Below are 20,400 nucleotides of genomic sequence, written 5' to 3' on the forward strand. Positions count from 1 at the left end.
TCTTATTATAGTTTACAAGATGTCCTAAGTGCCTAGGAACCACACTGCAATAAGCAGTAGCACAATGTATCTTTCAGTAAAGCTGAGGGCACAGGGGATGAGTAAGGTACTCCTAAGCTACTTCTTGGCTAAGCCTTCTGGCACAGATGGTATAACTACAACACAGCATGGTATGGCAGGGTTGTGTTTTTAAGCACATTCCTCACGGATTTGAGTCTCACTGATGGTGGACTGTGTCAAACGGGACAGGGAGCACGCATGCCATCCAGCTGTTGGCATCTCCACCTGAGATTTTACATACTTTCCCGCAGGACGTCAAAAGCCTCCATCCTCCTATGCCACCTCATGCACCCCAGGTTCTCATGACCCCTCATGCTGCATTCTTGGTCCTTTTTTCTCCACTCTGAGCAGACATATCCCCAGGAACCTTGGTCCCTCTCCTTAGCAGGAATGCAAAACTGGAGCTGCCTCTGGCCTGCAGCCATCAGACGCAGCCACACCTTTTTGCGGAATGTTTTTTCAGTATGTGGTAAACCAGGTTGTCGTCCAAAAAAGACAGGTCATCATCAAAGGCTGTGGGTCTGCAACAAGCTTGCCTCACTTTGTCAGTGACTAGTTTTTTCTTTCTGGTTAGGTTTTTTAAAATTTTGTCATACGTGGTTTCGGCTGCATCACAAGATCCACTGCAATACCGGAAAATTAGCTCTTCTTTGGTTTCATATCCCAAATCCAAGTCAGTCACGTTTAAGTGTATTTCTGTTAAGACACATCCCCGATTTTTGCCCTTTTGATTCCTCCTTCCCTTTTTGCCGGAATTCTCTATGTTTGTGGCTGCACTCTGCCGGTTTCTCTCCCGCCTAGAAAAAATCGGAGTCTGTTTATCCGGCGACCTCCTCAGTCTTTTAATGGTGGCTTGGATAAAGTCCACCACCTCATCAAACTGATCTGGATAGTCCTCTGGCATATTAGCTGTTTGGGAAAGAGAGAAAAGGCTTTGTCACATGTCAGTTGTCATTAAATTTGTCCATCTGTGGCTCAAAAACATAAGATGCATGCAAGCTGCTCTGCCCATCACTTCAGAGTGCACACCCTGGACCCACAGATATCAGAGAGAATTTGGAATGGTTTAGATCATCATGAAAACTCATTTGGGGAAAAATAAATGAGATATGTATGTATCTCTGTAGGAGCCCGCTGATGCTTGGTAGCACTCCAGGATATCTTTCAATATTGAATGAACCCTGTTAAAACTGATGGAAGGAAAAGCATGTCATGATATTAATATTTGTTAATGGGGGGTGAAGATACTGTAGAGAGGTTATACAGGCTATTCCCAGCAAAGCAGCAGCAGGACAAGGTTTCTTTAAAGCAATTTTGTGATTATAATTGTTAATTATTGTCTTTTCACACCAGCAGTGGTTAGTATTGCCAAAGTCACCTATCAATAAGGTTTTCAGGAAGGACAGAAAGAGGAATTTCCTGGGGTACCAGCCTAAGCTATTATTCATGGCTGAGTGCCTGCTTTTTTACGGCTTCTGGGAGATAATTATTATGAGAACTTTTGAAAAATTTCTCATGAAACTATTTTGTATCACAAGATGCTGATTAGACTGAGTAGAAATAGGTCAGAATATAAGTATTATGTTAATTTTCAAGGGAAATGTTATTAATGCATTTTCTTTTTATGAAGTTAAAATACCTATTTCATTTTTCACTTGATATATATCAGTGATAAATTATCCAAGTAAATTAAGTTTTCAAGTCAATGAAATGTTTTGATATGAGTAGAATGAAACTTTTCAAGGAGAGTGAAATTGAACATGTTCTGAAATGTTCTCAGATTTCAGCTGTTCAGCATGATTTGGAAAAAATCACATTTTTAAATCTTTAAACTTCCCACAGACTAAATCCCTCACTGTTATCTGCTCTAGTGAATCGAGTGATTTAATGGAGGGTCAGGCTGTCAGGAGCCTGTGTGTAGGTGCCCTTATGTTGTATTATTAATGACTATCTTTTAAACACATAAACTACCATGTAGTATTGAAGGTTTTTTCTCATTCATTTTGGCAAAAATCAAGACTTTAGGACTCCCTTCCTTTGCAGTAAGACCTAAGAAGATGCTTCTTTCTGTGCTTAACTCCTAAGTGCCCACCCATGTAACAGACCACTGTTATGCACCTGGCCCTGCATGTACAGGAGCTCCACCTCCAGAAAGAGCCCTAGAAATATCCCAGGAACTGCAAACATTGGGAAAAGTGATACCCAACAGAGTGGACCTGGCCAGAGGCTGGTACCTCAATGAAGCCACAAAGACTCTCACCAGGTCAGGTACTGAAATAGGAACAGATCCTTAGGCAAGGCTCGGTGCCGCATTTCCCTGATGAGCACAGTAACACCCAGAAGCGCTGATGGGAGACCAGGCAGCACATGTACCCTGCCCACACGTGGTGGCATGGACTCTGTTCACAGTGGACAGGAAGACTCAAGGCTGCCTCCTACTACTTATATTCTCAATAGAAGCACCAAATTCAGAGGAGATGAGAGCAGCAGGATCTTAACTCAGTGCAAAAACGTGCTGAAACATAGTCCATCTGCATCTAAGGAGGAACATAGACCCCACCCTGAAGCAGTCACATCCTAGAGGCCCCCCTTCATTACAAACAGTGATGAATCAGAAGTATATGGTTTATCATAGATGCATCCAGCAAAATAGCATAGACTGGTAAAAGAGTAATGAACGCAAGAAATGTTGTACCTTCACATAATGAGGTGGCACATGGAAAGCAGGATCCTATAGAGTTTGGGACTGAGAAAAGTGAATTACATGGTGTTTTACAGATAGCCATGCTAAAGGCAACAGTTTTGCAAACCAGGAATTGTCCAAAGACATGAAGAAGGGATGGCTTCTGTCTACACAGCTATATGAGACCTGAACAAGGCAAGACCCTGCACCAAGCTTCATTTTCCTGTGACAACAATGGTAAGTGCACTCTTCTTGTACTCCTCTATCATTACCTCTGTAGCAGGTACCAAAATACGCAGTATGAGCCATACCTACTGGAGTGGGTATCTTGGATAGATGTGTACATTGCATGCACCACCAAACTCTTTTGCAGGACAGGCAGGCTGGTGTGCCTACACCCTGCAAATACTGCCCTACTGAGTAAGGTCTGGGTCAAGGCAATGGGTGGGCTACATTCCTTAGAAGTAAGAAGGGGCAGACTTTGCTAGACTCAGTTAAGCAAGATGACCCCCAAGTAGCTGTCATAGCCCCCATTCGTCAAGTACAAGCTTGGCCCTAGCACAGATACAGATGGAGAGGGGTTTGGCTGGAGGCATTTGTTGCTATGGGACTTGGGTGCCTTCTAGGTTTCTTGCACAGAAAGTAGGTTTCTTAGTTTATAACCCAATAAGGGAAGAATGTGGCCCTGAGGAGGCAGCTCTAGCTGTGCCATTCTCCACTCTCAAATTAGCCCTCTCATACTACTGTGACTGCCCCAGTCCACACCTCTGTCTCATACTGCTGGCCCAACCCCTGTAGCAACAGTATGATGCAGTGAGATGTTGGCTATGGAGAGTGAAATACAATTGTCAGGGAAGCATACTCGGGTCTAACGAAATTCATGCAGTGGTCAACTATCAGAAAGGGGCAGGGAGATTGTTACAGGGAGACCCAACCTATATGTAGAGATTATTGCTGGCAACCTTCACCCTCACACTTATCCGAAGCCTGGTATGCTGCCAGTGCAGTGAGGGAAGGAAGTGTCCCCCACCTAAGAAGGGAGAAACAAAACTGTGGACTACCTGAAGAGATAACAACCCAACTAAGCACGTAATTTTTAAACTGCTTGCAATTTGGGTGTAAAAATACCACCTACCCCTGTGACAGTGCTATATGCAGGGGTCTACTTTGGTTAAATATTAATCAGACAGTTAAAGGGCTCAAGCACTGGCCTGCCCAAGCCAATCCAAATATGCTCTGGAGGGTAGATAAAGAGGAGAAAAGGCCCATGTTGTGGGCTGCGTCCCTGCTCAGAGCCCACACTGACATCCATCCTGGTCCATGTGTGATCATTGCTCCAAGTGCACCAAGGGAGCTAATGCTGCTGAAAGCCTTCTGCACTGCAAGTGGCCTGTGATATTTAAGGTTGGGGAAACCCCCACAGAGGAGCCCTGTGCAGTGCTGCTAATGTAGGTATGGGGTGTCAGCATTGCAGATGGTAGAAGCAGTAGGGCAAAAGTAGATCAAGTATTCAAGCCAACTGCATATCCAACTAGAGAAGCCTTATCTACACACATGGACTTGCTGCAACCACAAAATGGGGTAATTGGCAGCATGACTGATCCTGCTAATCTCACTGGGGCTCTAACACAAGCCATGCAAGAAGTGTAGCTGTAACCTGGGATGAGGTGTGCGTGGCTGAAAGGTCTAATGGAGCTGGGGATCCCTGCTCAGCTCATCCCTTATTGCAACATCAGGCACTTGGGACACTTATTGGGAGGGATGCCAGCACTATGAGTAAGATGAATGCCAATTTTCTGTTCCAAGGGTAGACTTCCCCTTCAGCCCAGGGAACTGGAAAATATCCCAAGCAGATATCCAAATCTGTTAATAGGACTGCTGCAGTGACTCCTGGTATTTGGAGGTTACATCACTGGAGCAGATACAAGGCACATGGGTGATATTAGAGAACAACTGGGAACACTGGGCACAGAGGCCTCCTCAAGAAAATATGCTGGACCTATTGACCCTGGTTGGCATCTGCCGACCTACAACCACGCATGCTGTTACGTGGCTGTGTAGCTACGCTTCATCAACACAATGGCAGCTCCATTACTGGGCTATTCTGAGTCCTTGCAAGTTTCTGTAAGCAACAACACCCTCTGCTTGTGGAGCCCCCAACCAGTCACGGTCAATGCAACAGTGTTCTTCTTGCCACCTTCCAACTGGACTGTCAACATAGCCCAAGTTTGCTTCCACAGTTCAGCACTGTTTGAGGAACACCTCCAATTCTTGTACAACTCTGAATTATTATACAATCCCACAAAGCTAAGTTTCAACACACACTCGGCAGCATGGGCCTGTGCTCTCAATACTGCAACCAACACAGCTGGACCCAGCAGCCAGTGAACCATGGACCCAAGCAATTTGGCTCATACTGATAGGATGTGGCTGGGTGCTAATTTTCTGCTGCTTAATGAAGCATAGTCATCAGCATGACTACAAACAGTCACTAGGAGTGGCTCACAGGAGTCTGAAGGAAACCTTGATAGCCAGGAATGAAGTCAGAGTTGACTGAGCAGCCAATGCCAAAGTGCCAGTCACAACTCAGTAGGGATGTTCAGCTGCCCAATAAGTATGGGTGCGAAACCTGAGAGACTGAAAGAAAATGGTGCAAAAAATGCCTGAAGTAGGACACTGATCAACCAAGTGGGAATGCCAGCATTAAGACACGCATGATGGGCTGAAACAAGGCACTAGAGGTAAGTGCTGAGGAAGCTACAACCAGACACCATACATGAATAAGCAATAATCACTGACCAAGGACTAAAGACTATAAAAGCCTAGTGGACAGAAGGGAAGGTGGAGAAGACTGACAGAAGGACCAACCCATCTTGATGGCCAGTTGGTAGATGTGCTCCAGGGATGCCAAGGCCTCTCCACACCTCAGCCACCACATGCTGAGCACTTGTTTGGTCTCTCCACTGTAGTAAGTGCTGTCGGGGATGAAGGGCGTGCTGACCTGAGTTGTGTGGCCAGGGAACACCACTGGACTCATAGGGGCTGCCTTAGCATCAAGCGCTGGTTTGTAACCTGAATAAAGCCACTCAGTTGAGGGGTACTTAGTTACCCGTCTGTCTCCAACACAGGTTAGAAAATGTTTGCAATCTCAGAATGTTGGTCAACGGCCTGGCAGCTTTGCTTCTCTAATACTGCATGGGCCGTGTGCCTTGACTCTGCAGCAGGCAGATCTTTCCATGGGGATTTCACACCCCTGGGAGAAGCACATGTTATTATTCCTTCGTGTAACATACACAGTTTTCACATGTGTATATATGTATTCACATATACACACATACAAATATATATAATTATACACACACTTATACACACCCATATTTTTTCAAAAGAAACTAGTTTACTGACAACACTTGCCATCTGCTGGAAAAGCTGAGACAACAAACACATGACAGATGCCTGTCATGCTGTACAGAGTGCCAGCAGAAAATGCCCAGATACTACAGCAATAAAAGCAGTAAAGTTCTCTGAGCAGTAGTCCCTGGTCCCAAGGTGTGAAGGAATTAGAATTTAAAAATCCAAAGCCTCTTAGGATAGGACAACATGGGATGGAATGGGATGGGACATCCCACAACAGCATGTGCTCAGTATAGGTTAGTGAAGATTGGCTCACACATTATGCACCTCAAAGCAGGTGTTTCCCAGGAGAAAGCACCATATGTCCTGGAAATGTAAAATCCTCCCTCAGGGAATATGAAGTCTCTTTGTATCTTGTGCACAGCATGAGAAAAAGGCTCACAGACCCCACTGAGGCAGTGCAACGGGCTGAGCCCTGCCACTTAACGCTATAGTGCCATGAACGCTCTCAAGATTGACACAAAGTCAGAAGGTTTTGTCTGGGTTTTATGTCACGTTTCTGAAAGCTGTGTCCTGCCCATCCAGCTCCCCAGGGAAATCCCTTGAAGGCAGGCTGCATGTGGGCACGTGCATGCATTTTCGCATCACCTTTGCCTAGCACCCCACCTGCATGGGGTACCTGTGTCCTGCTCCTACCTATCTTATCCTTCTGCAGCTCCCTTCTGTGCTCCCCCTGTCAGTGCTGTGCCAAGAACCTGACTACCCAGTGATGAACAGGCAGAGCCTTTTCCTCTGGTGGCAACCAGAAAATGAGTCCGCTTTCTAGCGCTGGTGTTATCACCAGATGGAGGTATGGATGGCATCTTATGTGCCAGTCTGCCTCTGGGCACTTTCTGTCTCCCACGTCCAGCTGAACCAGGCCTTTTCATCTGTCGGGAGTTTCTCACATGAACAGAAAATGAATTTAAAAAGCAAAGAAGAACAAAACATCACAGGACTGGTGCACATGGGAATCTAGAAGAGTGACGAGGCTGAGGGCAGAGTTTGTGAACAGCAGATGTCCAGAACTCCAGAAGTCAAGCAAAAAAACAAGAAATGAGACTAATTTAAAACAAAGCAAAAAAACCCCACACAAAACAACACACAAAACAACAACAACAAAACCCAAACGAATATATGCATTTCTGCTTGCAGTTTGAATGCTGTTCGCTTGCTTTCTGAAGCCTTAGGGTACACTCAGATCACAGTTTTGACACAACCTCTTGGGCTAGGAACACCCCTCTTGAATGCAAACTGAAATTTTCACCTCACTGCTGCTCTCTGGAACCTGAAGCTTTGACCTGCCCACCCCTGAGCACAGTCCCTGTCCCCTGGGCACTGCAGAAGCTGGCAACACATATGGGTGCGGGATCCTGCAGCTGAACACCTGTGGTGCCTCTGCAGAAAGCCACCTCGGAGCTCTGCTTCAGGCACACAAGGAAATGTGCCTTCCTCTGGGCATCTTCTCTGCTGCAAACCCCCTCAGAGCCTGCCTTTGCATTGCCAGTTAATTAGAGACACCATGTGCCAGCAGGACCAGGATCTGATGCCTGCGCTTTTTAGAAGAATAAATTATACAGTGTTCAGATAGACTTCTACATAAAACAGGTTTAAACTCACCACATTCTCAAGAAAACTACCCCCATTAAGGAAAAATGGCTGATTTATTTCTATCTGTTCAAATGTGATCACAATTACATTTTATAAAACTATTCCTTTGATTTCAATAGCAACAGATTTACTTTAAAACCAAATATTCCTCCACAGTGGCAGTAACCCAGCATGGTAGAGCAAGAAACCCTCGGTTTGTACCTGATCACAAATTTATTTCAGTGGGAACAGATGGATCTTCAGCTTTTGAGAAAAAAATCCAGTTACTCATTTTGGTGCCTGGTTATGATTTAAAAGGCTAACTACAGTCTATTCTGATCTTCTGACCATGCTGTCTATTATGGTTTACAAGAAAAACTTAAATTCTATTAATTGGAAAATAATAATTTACGTAAGTGGGTTTCCTTTTTATTTTTAATCTCATTAAACTTGATGTTTTACATTATCTGAATCTGTTTGTACTTTATGCAATAGTTTTCCATACTGATCTCAGGAAAATGTAATCACATAAGGTATACTAAAAATTATAAAATTAGATTTTTGCTTTATATTGTAGCTTTTATGCATGCTTTTGTGGCAGTGTATAGCATCAAAATATAAGGCCAAACATTTAATAAAATTAACAGGATATTTCCTTTAAGCACAGTTGTCTTTTGATTAGAAAAGTTCAAACAGCAGCATTCAGACTCTAGTTTAAAGTATAAAGTTCAGGGGGGTAAGCCAGCTCATTATAATGGTAAGCATTATTTAGAAAATTCAGATCTACATTTGTGTTGGGATCAAATGGTCCTTTTTCAAAAACAGTTCTGGTACTTTAATATAGGCCCCTCACAAGTAAAACATTTTCATTTCCTTTCTTTCCTCATTATTTTTTAAGTTTTCTCCAAAGTTATACTCACAAAGATGTTTCTTCTCAGATCATTTGCTAGTGGGAAATAGACAACTAATGTGTCTCTGACAGTGACTGCAGTCAATAACCTTTTTTTTTTTGTTGCTTATGAAGATTAATCTGGGATACAATTAATTAATTAACTAATTTTGTGTTTAGCTTGCTTTGTAGTAGTGTTTTCAGGTACTTATTACAGTGGACATGGCCCATCTGAACACAGAATCCCTTCATCTCACACCATGAAGACATACTTCAAGAGACCCTTGGAGTAATATGTTTGTGGAAATGCAACTTTAGTGAGGTTAAAATTACTAATGTGGTGATCATTCTGCTGAAATATTTTTCATGTAAAACAAAGCTGCCTATCATGCAGGCATCAAACCAAATGCTGGTGTTAAAAATAGTTAGGCTGAAAGGTTTTCAGGATTTAAACTAATTATTCTCTAAGGCATGACTTTGCTTTCATGCCTTGCATGAAGATCCATGGGGCTAAGAGTGAAATGGAAACCAGTCAGTTCTATCCATTAGGAAATGGAACAACAAACACATCATGGTCAGCTCGTTTTTAAATGTTTAATACAGTTCTGGTTCACTACCTTACTCCCTGCAGCACCAGCTCTCAAGGACGTGCTGTGTCCTCCCCTCCGACTCAGGAAGCCCTCAGAAATAGTGCCTCTCATCCTTGTCCCTCATCAAGATAAAGAGCTAAGTACCCTGGAGGATGGCTTCAGGGCCACTCACACTGATCAGGTACAATAAGTAAGCATTGGAAAAAAGGCACAGGGTTAACCTCCTTGGTGTGTTTGCTCCTAAAACAGTGGCTGAGTTTTGAGTTTGTAGCTCACTAGCTAACCTTGCTGCTTCCATGTGTTGGTCCTAACCGCAAATCTGCAAAGTACTTTGTATTTCACACTGCCATGCTTGGCCGTGCTTCCCCTCACATCCTTTGCGTGCTTTGTTGCAGGTATGAAATGCCGGTTCCCACCAGAATAAAGAGAAGGAATAACAGGACCATCCTATTTGCTGCCAGCTGAAGGAATTTCCTGAGCGCAGGGGAAAACAGCAAAGTCAGATGAACTTGGTGAAGTAAAGGAAGATCCTGCCTGACTTTGGGCTGGCACTCAGGGCCAAGCTGCTCCTCTGGCCTCTCTGGGGTAGGCAAAGAAGGGTCTCATCTGGTAGTCAGGCAGCAAAGGAGCAGCAAGAGGATGTGGTCCTACCTCTGATTCAGAGCTTGGAAACACCAGCTCATCAGCACCTGCTGTTCACCACCTTTTCACCAATAAGTAAATTCAAGCCTGTGAGGGCTTCAGAGTTATAAAAGAGTACGTCCCAGGGTTTTCCCCAACCACATCCAGTAAGAGAAAGTCCCACAGCACTTCACTCTTAACACACTTCTACATCTGGACAGATTACTGTCTGTAAGGGCTCCCTGAAAGCTCACTGGTCCTAATGTAACTGAAGAGGAATGTGTTAGCTGGGTTTGCTTTTGCAAGTTATACCTAAAGCTTTCTTTGGCTGGCCTTATTATATCTTTGTATTTAATCCACCAGCATTTATGAGCCTATATCTCCTTCCTTTGGACACAGCTTCAACTATTTGAGAGTGTCTCAATTTTTCTTTTAATAGCCTGCTATATCCAGCTGTTTTGTTCTTGCTGCTTCCTCTTGCCCTCACTCAAGTCTCCAATGGAGGCAAATAGATGTCACCTAACATGCAATCTACAAATACATTTAAACTCCTCCCCTGTTCTTCTGAGGCAACTTATTTTAAAAAAAGGAGGTACTGTGTAAATTTGATCACAGCTTCACAGGACCTCTTGGCTTCTTTTGCTCCAGGAGGTGCATTAAATCTAACTACATCATTGTCACCATTTCAGAGTATCACTTGGGCAATAGGACACCACATCCACAGACTATTCAGAAGCAAGAAAAGGCTTGTTACTCCTACTGGGGGGTGTGGAGCAGATGGCTTTTCGGTGGTTGCTCTTGAGGTTTTGTGGCAGCTCTCTCAGCAGCTGCCAGCACCCATTGGCACCAGGGCCTTGTTGTACAAGGCTGTGTGGGCACTCAAGCACCCACAAAGCAGCCTCTGCATCTGAAAAAGTTACAGCATAAAGAATGTAAAAGGGGAAAAAAGAAGAAGTGTCAGTGCTCTCCCTGGAGGCAGTGGTGGAGCAGGAGCCAAACCTGGGTAAGGCACATACCTGCCTGTTGCCTTCTCACTAAGACCTTGTACCCCTTCAAATCCATACCATGCTGAGTAAATATCCAGCTTCCCAGTAAAATCTGGGTTTATGTTTAATATTTGGTTTTGTCCCAACCCTATGAGAGCCTCAAATGAGTATGTATGAGTGGTACCTGAAACCTGTGACCTCTATTAGCAAGAAGGCATGCAGCCAGCTAACAGGCAAGGCATTGAGACTTTAAAGGAGAAAATACTGTTGGTATTAAAAATAAAGTCTCTTTAGCAATCCTGGTGCAGATGTGATCCAGCCCAGCCCTCACACGACATGAGTAAAACCCCACATCGGTCACTATCCCCACCTTAGTCCCAGCTCACTGAATGGGAAGAGCAGTCCTAAACAAATAACAGCAACTGTTCCTGGGCTCTTACACTACATCTCCTGTTGGGTTTTAGGGGTGTTCCCAAGGAACAAGCACAGGCAGCAAAGCAGCAGGAAGGGATGCTGTCCCACTCTCTTCCCCAGAGGCATCAAAGCAGAGCCATCTGGGCAAAACCATGGCATTTCAACGTGTTTACAATGGGAATGACATAAAAAGATTGACATTGCAGCTTGGAAAATGCTACTATTATTATAACAATCAGTCCCTGGCTCTAGTGCAAGTGCTACGTGCTCTGATGCAGAAGGTCTCATGTTGGGATGCGTGGACCGCGGCCTGCCAGACAGCACTGGCGTGTGCTCAGAAGAGCAAGCTCCTTGCCAGCTGCTATGCTGGATCCTCACCTCCCTGTCAGAATTTTCCTGAGTAATTGCTGGTTTTGCCAAAGAAATCTTATGTGCTTGGGATGGGAGCAAAGATCGTCCAGGTGTTTGTATGTAGCTTTTTAGTTAAAGGGGATATGACCAACGTGCCTCTGAAAACATGGCCACTTGAGAAGTTTTGGTATACTGCTGTACCAATGTCTGGCCCCAACACAGGAAAGCAAATATTTTGGTTTCAGTGTTTAGTTCTTCTGAAAATTATTCCTGTCCAATAATCATTAAAGCATTTGTACAGGTCCCACTGACTTCAAAGACATGTACCTGCAGGTTTCAGTTTAAGTGCTGTACCAACACACACAACCTAAATATCTGCTAAGTCATACAATGTGGTTTTATTCCTTAAAAATAATGCTGATATTTGAAATGCCTCACATAATTAATTTTCTGTCCTTGATCTTAAACCCAGTCATACTCTAATTATATTTTGTGTCTCAATTCTTCATTTGTACCTGTCTCAAACAAAAAAAATCAATTCTACTTCCTTTCTTCTCTTTGTAATCAGGACTGGACTTCCAAGAATCACTGAAATCTTTCCATTGTCAACCATTCTGCAGTGTCCACCAGCACTAATGCGGCAGTGGCCTATTTAGATGTCTGATGATTCTGAACATGGCTATACTGCAATACTTATTATTCCTCACTTATTAATTTATTACTTGCCCTTAACTTATTACCTCATAAGTATGAGAATCCACAAGTGTAGTTATGTAGGGCTTGGCGTGTATACTACAAGTTTTAAGTTCCAGTTGCTTGATAGCGTGCACAGGGTACAAAGATTGGATATTTGCACTTGGAAAGACATGGACCTGTTGGAGTGGGTCCAGAGGAGGGCGACAAAAATGATCAGAGGGTTGGAACACCTCTCCTATAAGGACAGGCTGAGACAGTTGGGGTTGTTTAACCCGGAGAAGAGAAGGCTTTGAGAAGATCTGACTGTGGCCTTTCAGTGCTTAAAAGGGCCCTCTAAGAAAGATTAGGACAGACTTTTTAGCAGGGCCTGTTGAGACAGGACAAGGGGTGATGATTTTAAACTAAAGGAGAGGAGTTTCAGGCTAGACATGAGGAATAAATTTTTTACAGTGAGGGTGGTGAAACACTGGAACCATTGCCCAGAGAGGTGGTTGATGCCCCATCCCTGAAGACATTCAAGGCCAGGCTGGAGGGGACTCTGAGCAACCTGTTCTGGCTGAAGATGTCCCTGTCCATTGCAGGGGGGTTGGTCTAGATGACCTTTAAAGGTCCATTCCAGCCCAAACTATTCCATTCTATGATCCATCCCATATCATCTGCAGTTATGGGGGATGGGACTCAATAACCCCAATGGCTTCCCTCAGCCTCTGTAACTTCAAATATTTAAACCTACTTTATGCAGTCCTAATCAGGGACATTTACAAATTTACACTTACAATTTGCAAAGACATCACAACGTATCAATCTGCAGATCCCCTTCTAGTGGACAAATAATGCCTCCTCCATCAATTCATCAATAGTCATTACACAGCTGAATTCTTCAGCCTTACAAACGAAGGGGTTTGCAGCTTGTCATCTGTCATCTGTAGACCCTGAACAGAAGTATTTCTAAAATATAGTGAAGAGGCGTATGAAAGGTGACCAAGGAGAGCATGTTCAGGTATGTTATCTAGCAACTGACACCTGAAAAACGTCTGAAAGTAGCCACACTTCCACTGGGAAATTTCTGAGGTCCCTAAATTGAAAAGCAGCAAAGACATAAACCTTTAAACAAAGGATAACTCTTAAAATGACAATAAAACCATATTATCTTGCATTTAAGTCCTTTTCCCCTTAAGTCCCAGAATACCCTTCACAGGAGTATATTCAGTATTTATACCTGAGACTACGGAGAAATTGGCTTCTAGGGCTACATGCATCTGGCCTTAACTGTATGTGTCCTGTTCTTTCTTTTTCTAGAAATTTGCCCATGAATGGGTGAACTTGAATGACTGAGATTTCTAAATGCCTAGATAACCTGGGTGTGCCCATGCAAACAAAGTTGACAAAATATATGCCTGCCCAGGGGCACAGGCACACTTGGTGTGACACTGGGTGGGATGCACTAGCTGTACTGGATACACACAGATCAAATGACGCAGTGTGGCACCTGCTCGGTGTGGCAAATACCTGTCCCATGCATTGGATTTACAGTGCATGAACAGGTTTCCTCTGTAGCTTCTGGACGTCTTAGACTAAAGCACATATGCCACACCATAGGTGTGTTGAGCAGGAAAGCCTGGACAGAAGCATGAGAGTTCTGGTTTGTAACACTAAATGTGCCTAATAAATATTGTAAGGAAGGAAATGTAGCTGGAAGAATAATTTAATACTGATTTTGCCTTAAAGAGCCCTACAATATCACTGTTTATTTGAGATACTTTCCATATTATTGATAATGTTGCAGCTAAATGCAGTAACTTAACATTAAATACCCCTTAGTAAAGTTATGAAGAATTTTTCACAGATGTATAATGCACATGTACCACCGTGTGTTACAGCATAACAAACATACCAAAGGAGCTCCGATGTCAAATGACCATCCAATGGCAATAGAGTAACTCAGACGTTATAATGCAAAACAACACCTTTTCCTCCTATTAGGAGGGAAAAGCCCACAGTGAAATTTTTCATTTAATTCTACATGCTTACCACTAGTTCTTACTAAAGGTGCTCACTGGATTAAGAGACTATATAACATAGCCTGGATCTTAAGAAATTCCAGTCCCCATGTACATGTTGATTTTGACCATACAGCAGCAACAGTTACAAATTTATTTGCTGGGAACTGCATATAAGTCAAACTAAGTGTTTGGCTCCCTCTGCACTGTCATGCTTCTGAAGCTGCTGACTTCATATTTAGTTTATAATAATTTGGTTTATATTTGTTCTATTCACAGCTGCTATTTAAGCTAATTTTGTCCTTCTCCCAGCAAACTGTAGCATGAAGGAAACAAAGAAAGGATTTTCTAACCTTGCAAACTCTACAGCTACTCTTCTTTGTATGAAATAAGATGTCCCATGAACACTGATGCTTCAACACTTACAAACATTGAATTAATCTGAAATGCACTTGACTTATGGAGGCTACCCTCACCCCAGCCTCCAGTCCAGTAAAAAATGCAGAAGACTGCAATTGCCAACATCCTTTACCATCTCTCGTTACTGCCCTGAACAGCAAAGGTCAGCACATTACACCTGATCAGCCCAGGAGGTTAGGACCTTGCCTGTAGGCTGCAATGAAGGAAGGTTTTGAGCTAATCTGAAAGGGATGGGGTAGCACCAGGTGACCTCAGAGCACTTTGCAGAGAAAGCAATCCTATCAAATGAGAACGTTAAAATGTGTCAAGGGCCTTGGAAAACAGATCAGTGCTCCAGCTGGGTGTTTGACTTGGCCTTAGGAGCAGGGCTTGATCTCACAACTCTACAATCACCCACTGCAAATGGTGTATGAGAGACCTGACCTCCCTGGAGTAAAAGCAATGAACACCTTGGAGCACAACTGCTACTCCCCACTCATCCTGCACGGGGATTGCTTTAGGGGAGAGTAGTGCACCCCTCTTTGAACACACACAGCACCCCGTCCTGCTAAGCCCACGCACTGCCCTACACAGATGAGTCCATGCGGATGATGGCACTCACACTGCTTTGTGAGCTGCCTCCTACAAAGGTACTTAGTGAAGCAGCAGACCAACAGTATCCACAGCGATATTAATACATGGCAGGTCCACCAGCAGATGAACCGGAGAGCTGCAAGCATGCCTGCATACTCATGCAACACTGCCCTCTGCTTCTAAGAAAAACCTCAAAGAGAAGAGGGAAGTCTATGTGGTGTAGATATGACTCCTCTTATGTACATCATCATATGTTTTACGTGTGTTGATGATTATGTGCCACCAAATGGAAAGTGAAAAGAAACAAACATAACAACACTGATGGTGGTGACTCTTAACAAATTGCTGCTGGAGTGGGAAGGCAGCGATTTGCTGAGAGAGGATCAGCCTCATGGGCTCTGTGTTTGCAGACTGCTCTCCAGACACTACAGACTTTTACATCAATTAAAAACAACGTAAAAGTGAATCAAAGCATTTCACTGCTCTCTTGCAGGGAGACCTTTCTGCAGGTCTCCCCTGACTCATCTGACTTGGCAATGTAGCAGAAAGAAGAGTTTCTGACTTTTGGGCACCGGTGATATGTAAACTGCTGACATCCAAATACCACAGGAACTCCCTGGGTTTTCCCCGATATCTGTTGTGAAGAACAGTACAGCTTGCTTTTCCTTTGCAGCCAAGCCTGTTTATTCATGATCTGCAGGGTTATGAGATCAAGACCAAACAAAGCCCTTTCTCAAATGACTGTTCTGGGCAATAACCTGCAACACAGCTCTGCTTGGCAAAGCCTATATCTGTACCCTGGAAACAGATTTCTGGAAGAGGCTGTCTGTTGATACTACCACAGCTCAGGTAAAACACAGGTCATCTTTCTTCCCACTTCTTGTTTACCAGTCCCCAGGAAAAACAGGAGGAAACGATGAGAAGTTTTGGACACTAGAACAGACAAGACTGCAAGTCCTGCCCATCCCCTCAAGCTGCTGTGGAGAAATCAACTCACCAGGAACCATATTCCCAGAAGTAAGTTTCAATATGAAAGCTGGCATTGCACAAATATTATCATGCTGTAAAGATGAAGCATTAATGTTCTCCCACCCTGCAACTTCTGCAAGAGCTGCAAACTGACTGATGCCACTTTCCCTCTCATGCTCTCATTGCCACTTGCACTGCAGCAAGCCCATGCGGAGAGACCAGCACAGTGGCCTGCAAAGCTGATCACTGCCTTTCATAGGATGGTACCTAGCCCACCACACAGCTAACCATGGAGAAGAAGACGTGACAGCCCTGCAGCCCTGGCAGGCTGGAGCCCTGGGAGGAAGCACTTTTGGCTGACCTCCCTACACAGAGGGGCTGAAAGGACATCAGGGGTTGCAGGTCTGTGAATGGCAGGAGCCTAGACTGGGACAGGCGGGGGCGGCAGCCAGGAAAGATTTCAGTAAGGGTGGAAACACAAGCAAGAAAAGGAAGGAGAGAAGACTAAATGGGGAAGGACATACATCTATGTGTGTGGGGACAGACAGGAGATGGGTCTTGAGGAGGGGATGAAAGCGGAGTCACGGCACATGATTCCCTGCTTGGTGCCTCTGCACAGCTCACAGAGAAACAAGAGCGGGGCTGTCCGTGGCTGAAGGCACGGCAGGCGCAGGGAAAGGACATGCCTCCAGATAAGGAGATAAAAATGAATCCCAACTACTGGATACTGTCTGCATCCTGCAATGACCTAAACAGAGAGGGCTGAGCAAGGGCAAAGGGAGAAACCTCTGAGCTTTGTCTCTGCCTTTGCTAAGTGAACATCTTTACAATTCATGTGACTATTTTGCCTCTTCTTAATGAGTCATATTAACGCTCACTTTAAAAAGCCACCAGAGTTAGCATACGTTCACATACCGCTGTGAAAATCCTGTATCTGCTATTGTAGGAGACCTATTATTAGCGAGGTATTATTATTATCTGTCATTTGGATGGTAAGCTGTCTTACTGTGAGCTGGTTCATGTGGATTGTTCTGCACCAAGCTCCTAACCCTGCCACTGCTACTCTTCTGTAAATTTCCATGCAGACAAACTAATGTTGGGATCAGGATCCAAGGAGGATTTAATGAAACTCAGCAGCACTCCAGAATGTGTACAGTGCCTCCCATCATGGAGCCCAATCTCCATTGGGACTGGCGCCCACTACAGACAGTGAATAATTGCATTGGCAGGTCTCAGCAGGGAGAGGAGGCTGAAGCAGTGGGGAAGGAGTTTCAGTGCCTGCACTGCAAGATGTAGGTACCTTATCCTCCTCCCAGCTCCTTTTCATGCAACTAACTTTCCCATCTCTCCGGGTTTTTAATCCGAAAGGATCTTGCGACTGCCAGAAAAGAAAGTCTGAAGGTGGGGGAAACAAGGGACATTGACATTGCAATTGCCAACTCCAAGCTTTGGAGGATGACTTGATTTGGAGCTGCTGGAGTCAGACCGGAATCAGTGACCCTGCCTGGGAGAGAAGTGAGAGCAGAAAGTGGGGAGGTCCTTTCCTCACCCTGATGTCTGGGCAAAGGGGAGCAGGTTTAGCAAGACAGACAGCAGTGGCTAGAAAGGGGAATGTTTCTTACAGTCACTGTGCACAGCATAGGGATGCAGCAGGCTGATGGGGGAGAGATCGTCTTCAGGCCCCTCTACCACTGAAGGGGACCCCTTGGGAGGCATCTTACCAGTCGGCAGGGGCAAGGTGGAGACCGTGTTGAGCAGCACCACACAGACAGCCACAACATCCCATAACTTCATCTTAGATTTCCTTCCAACACAGGCCCCTGGCAGAGAGGAGAGGCAAGGTTAGCCCCCAGCTGCTGTGCTCCCCCAGTCCTGCCCCCTCCCTGCCACCCCTGAGACAAAGCTGGACAGTGTCACAACCCAGATCAGTCTGGTCCACCCTGGCCAGGTCTAGGGACAGTGCAGGGAGAAACAACCTGTTCCCAGCTCAGCCTCTCATCGCTATTGCCTCTCAGAGCAAGTGAGGTGGGCTCTCCCCAGCGGGCAGTGTGGGATAGGGAGGCAGAGGGTGGCCTTTGGTCCCTCTGTGTGCAACACAGCTGCTTTGAGGGATGTGGGTAGGCAGGTCCCAGGAGCCTGAGCCCAGGGATGTAGGGGTGTGACCACGTCTGTGTGCTGGCAGACAGGTCACCTTGTGCTTGTCCTTCCCCAGTGCCCGGGTGGCGCCAGGGCACCTGTCCCTGGTCTGGGCCAGGGTTGACAGGGCTCATCTGGGGTGCGGGGCTGCGCAGATTTGTCACGCTACAGGCAAACTTCCTTTTCCCTTCTCTTTTCCCCTTCTCTTCTCCTTTTATGTTTCCCTTTTTCTCTTTCCTTTTTTCCCCTTCATATTTTCTTTTTTCTTTCCCCTTTCCCATCCCCTTTCCAGTCCTTTTTCCTTTTCCTCTTTTTTTTTTTTGTTTTCTCTCTTCACTTTCCTCTTTACTTGTCACCTTTCCCTATCCTCTTCGGTTCCCTTCCTTTTCCTTTCCCTGTCCCTTTCTCTTCCCCCTTCTCTTCTCATTTCCCTTTCTCCTTGTTTCAATATTTCCCTTTTCCTTCCTTTTTGTTTCTTCTTTTCCCTTTCACCTTTGTTTCCATCTCCCTTTCTCTTAATTTTCCTCTCCTTTTTCTTTCAATTTCCTCTTCGTTTGCCGCTTGTTTCCCACTCCTTCTCTTTGCTTCGTTCTCCCCGTCTACTTTTCATTTTCTTTATTTTCCTGCTCCTCTTTTCTCATTTCCCTTTCTTTCTCCTGTCTCCTTTCCCTTTCCTTCTCCTTTTCCCTTCCCTTTCCCTTTTTCTTCTCTGCCCCTCGCTCTCTGGCTGCCCCGCCCGCAGCCAGCCACGGCACGCACCCGATGCCCGAAGCCCAGGGATGACAGCTGCCCCCAGCCCGGTTCAGACCAGACCGGACGGCGGCACTGGGCAGTGTCCGGCTGGGGGTGCTGCCCCGCCGGGGGGCCCCGCGGCGGCCCCGGTTCCCGCAGCGAGCTTCGGGACGCGCCCGCCGCCCGGTGCGCGCCTTCCTCGCCGGCCGCTGCCTTCGCACCTCGCCGGGTCTGGTGGGCTGCAGGGCGGCCCTGTGCTCCCAGGGAGGGTGCCCGACCCGGCCTGCCCGCCCCGTCGCGGCGCCCGCCTCACCCTCACCTGCGAGCTGGTCTCGTCGGACCCGAGATGTACATTAACGCCGGGGAGCCGAGCAGCTGCCGGCCGGGAGATGCATGTGGGCCAGGTCGGGGTCCGACCGTCGGGATCCTCTTTGCGCGAGGTGAGGGAGACGTATGGAGAAGGGGGAACAAGGTTGCAACCTGGATGGAGGCAGAGGGGACCCGCCAGCACAAGCGCCGGCGGCCTCCCCCGCCGCAGGTGCTGTGGCCGCGGCAAGAGCAGCGCCGCGGGGGTCTCCGGCCCCGGAGCCGCGCTCAGCAGCGGCGGGAGCGGCCCGAGGCGCGGGGAGCGCCGCCTGGCAGCGGGAGCTGGCTCTGGGTGCTGCTCTTGGGACCCTGCCTGGAAATCTGAGAAAGACACTCCATCAACAACTGCGGGGAGTCAGATGAAGACATCAGGGCTCCTGTAACGCCAGCTGGTCCAGCACCGCGGGGAGCCGCGCACTGCTCGGACACGCACGCAACGGCGGGAAGGAAGAAAAAAAAAGAAAGAAAAAAAGCCCACCCCAGCTGAGGAGGGGAGCGGTGAAAAAAAAAAAAAAAAAGGCAAAAAAAAAAAGGGAAAAAAAAAACCCAACCCCTCTCAGCCTGCTGGGAGAATCAGAGGCCGGCGCCGGGATTTGTAGAGCCGGTAGCAGCAGCAGCAGTAGCGAGGCTTCCTCCTCCAGATCGGGGGTCCCGTCGCGGCGAAGGCTTAGATCCAAGCGGGGAGCGTGGCGGGAACGGCGGGAGGCCGGGTCGGTGCCGGGGAGCGCCCGCTCTGGTTGCCCCGGCTGGGCCTGGGCGCGCCCGGCTCCCCGGGCGCCGGCGGGGCTGGGCGGGTGGGGGCGCGGGGCAGGGCGAGGCACGGGGGGCGCCGCACCCGCGGGGCGGAGGGGAGCGCGGAGCCGGACGCGCGGACGCGGGGGTTTTGCCAGGGCGACTCGGCGCCGCAGATGGATTTATAGGGCCCTTTGGC

At 46.5% G+C, this 20,400-nt stretch overlaps 1 protein-coding gene across 2 annotated transcripts; it reads right to left on the bottom strand.

The window, feature by feature from the left end:
- Positions 1-238: 238 nt before the first annotated feature.
- On the bottom strand, positions 239-19,632 carry GDNF (glial cell derived neurotrophic factor). 2 transcript variants are annotated; one of them, XM_065047585.1, is made up of 3 exons: positions 19,423-19,632; positions 17,957-18,055; positions 239-969 (listed from the first exon to the last, which is right to left on the bottom strand). In XM_065047585.1, the coding sequence occupies exons 2-3, from the start codon at positions 18,027-18,029 to the stop codon at positions 485-487; spliced, it is 558 nt and encodes a 185-aa protein (XP_064903657.1). In that variant the 5' UTR covers positions 18,030-18,055; positions 19,423-19,632; the 3' UTR covers positions 239-484. The 2 variants fall into 2 exon arrangements, with proteins under 2 accessions (XP_064903657.1, XP_064903656.1); XM_065047584.1 differs by having other exon boundaries at positions 17,858-18,055.
- Positions 19,633-20,400: the final 768 nt, after the last annotated feature.

This window comes from Columba livia, chromosome Z (assembly GCF_036013475.1).
Source record: "Columba livia isolate bColLiv1 breed racing homer chromosome Z, bColLiv1.pat.W.v2, whole genome shotgun sequence".
Classification (NCBI taxonomy): domain Eukaryota; kingdom Metazoa; phylum Chordata; class Aves; order Columbiformes; family Columbidae; genus Columba; species Columba livia.

Bases quoted from the DNA above. Each gene is read 5' to 3' on its own strand.
- GDNF (XM_065047584.1), bottom strand. From the start codon at position 18,029: ATGAAGTTATGGGATGTTGTGGCTGTCTGTGTGGTGCTGCTCAACACG. The intron at 970-17,857 runs GTAAGAAACATT...TTTCCCAAACAG, and splicing joins CTATGCTGTGCACAGTGACT to CTAATATGCCAGAGGACTAT.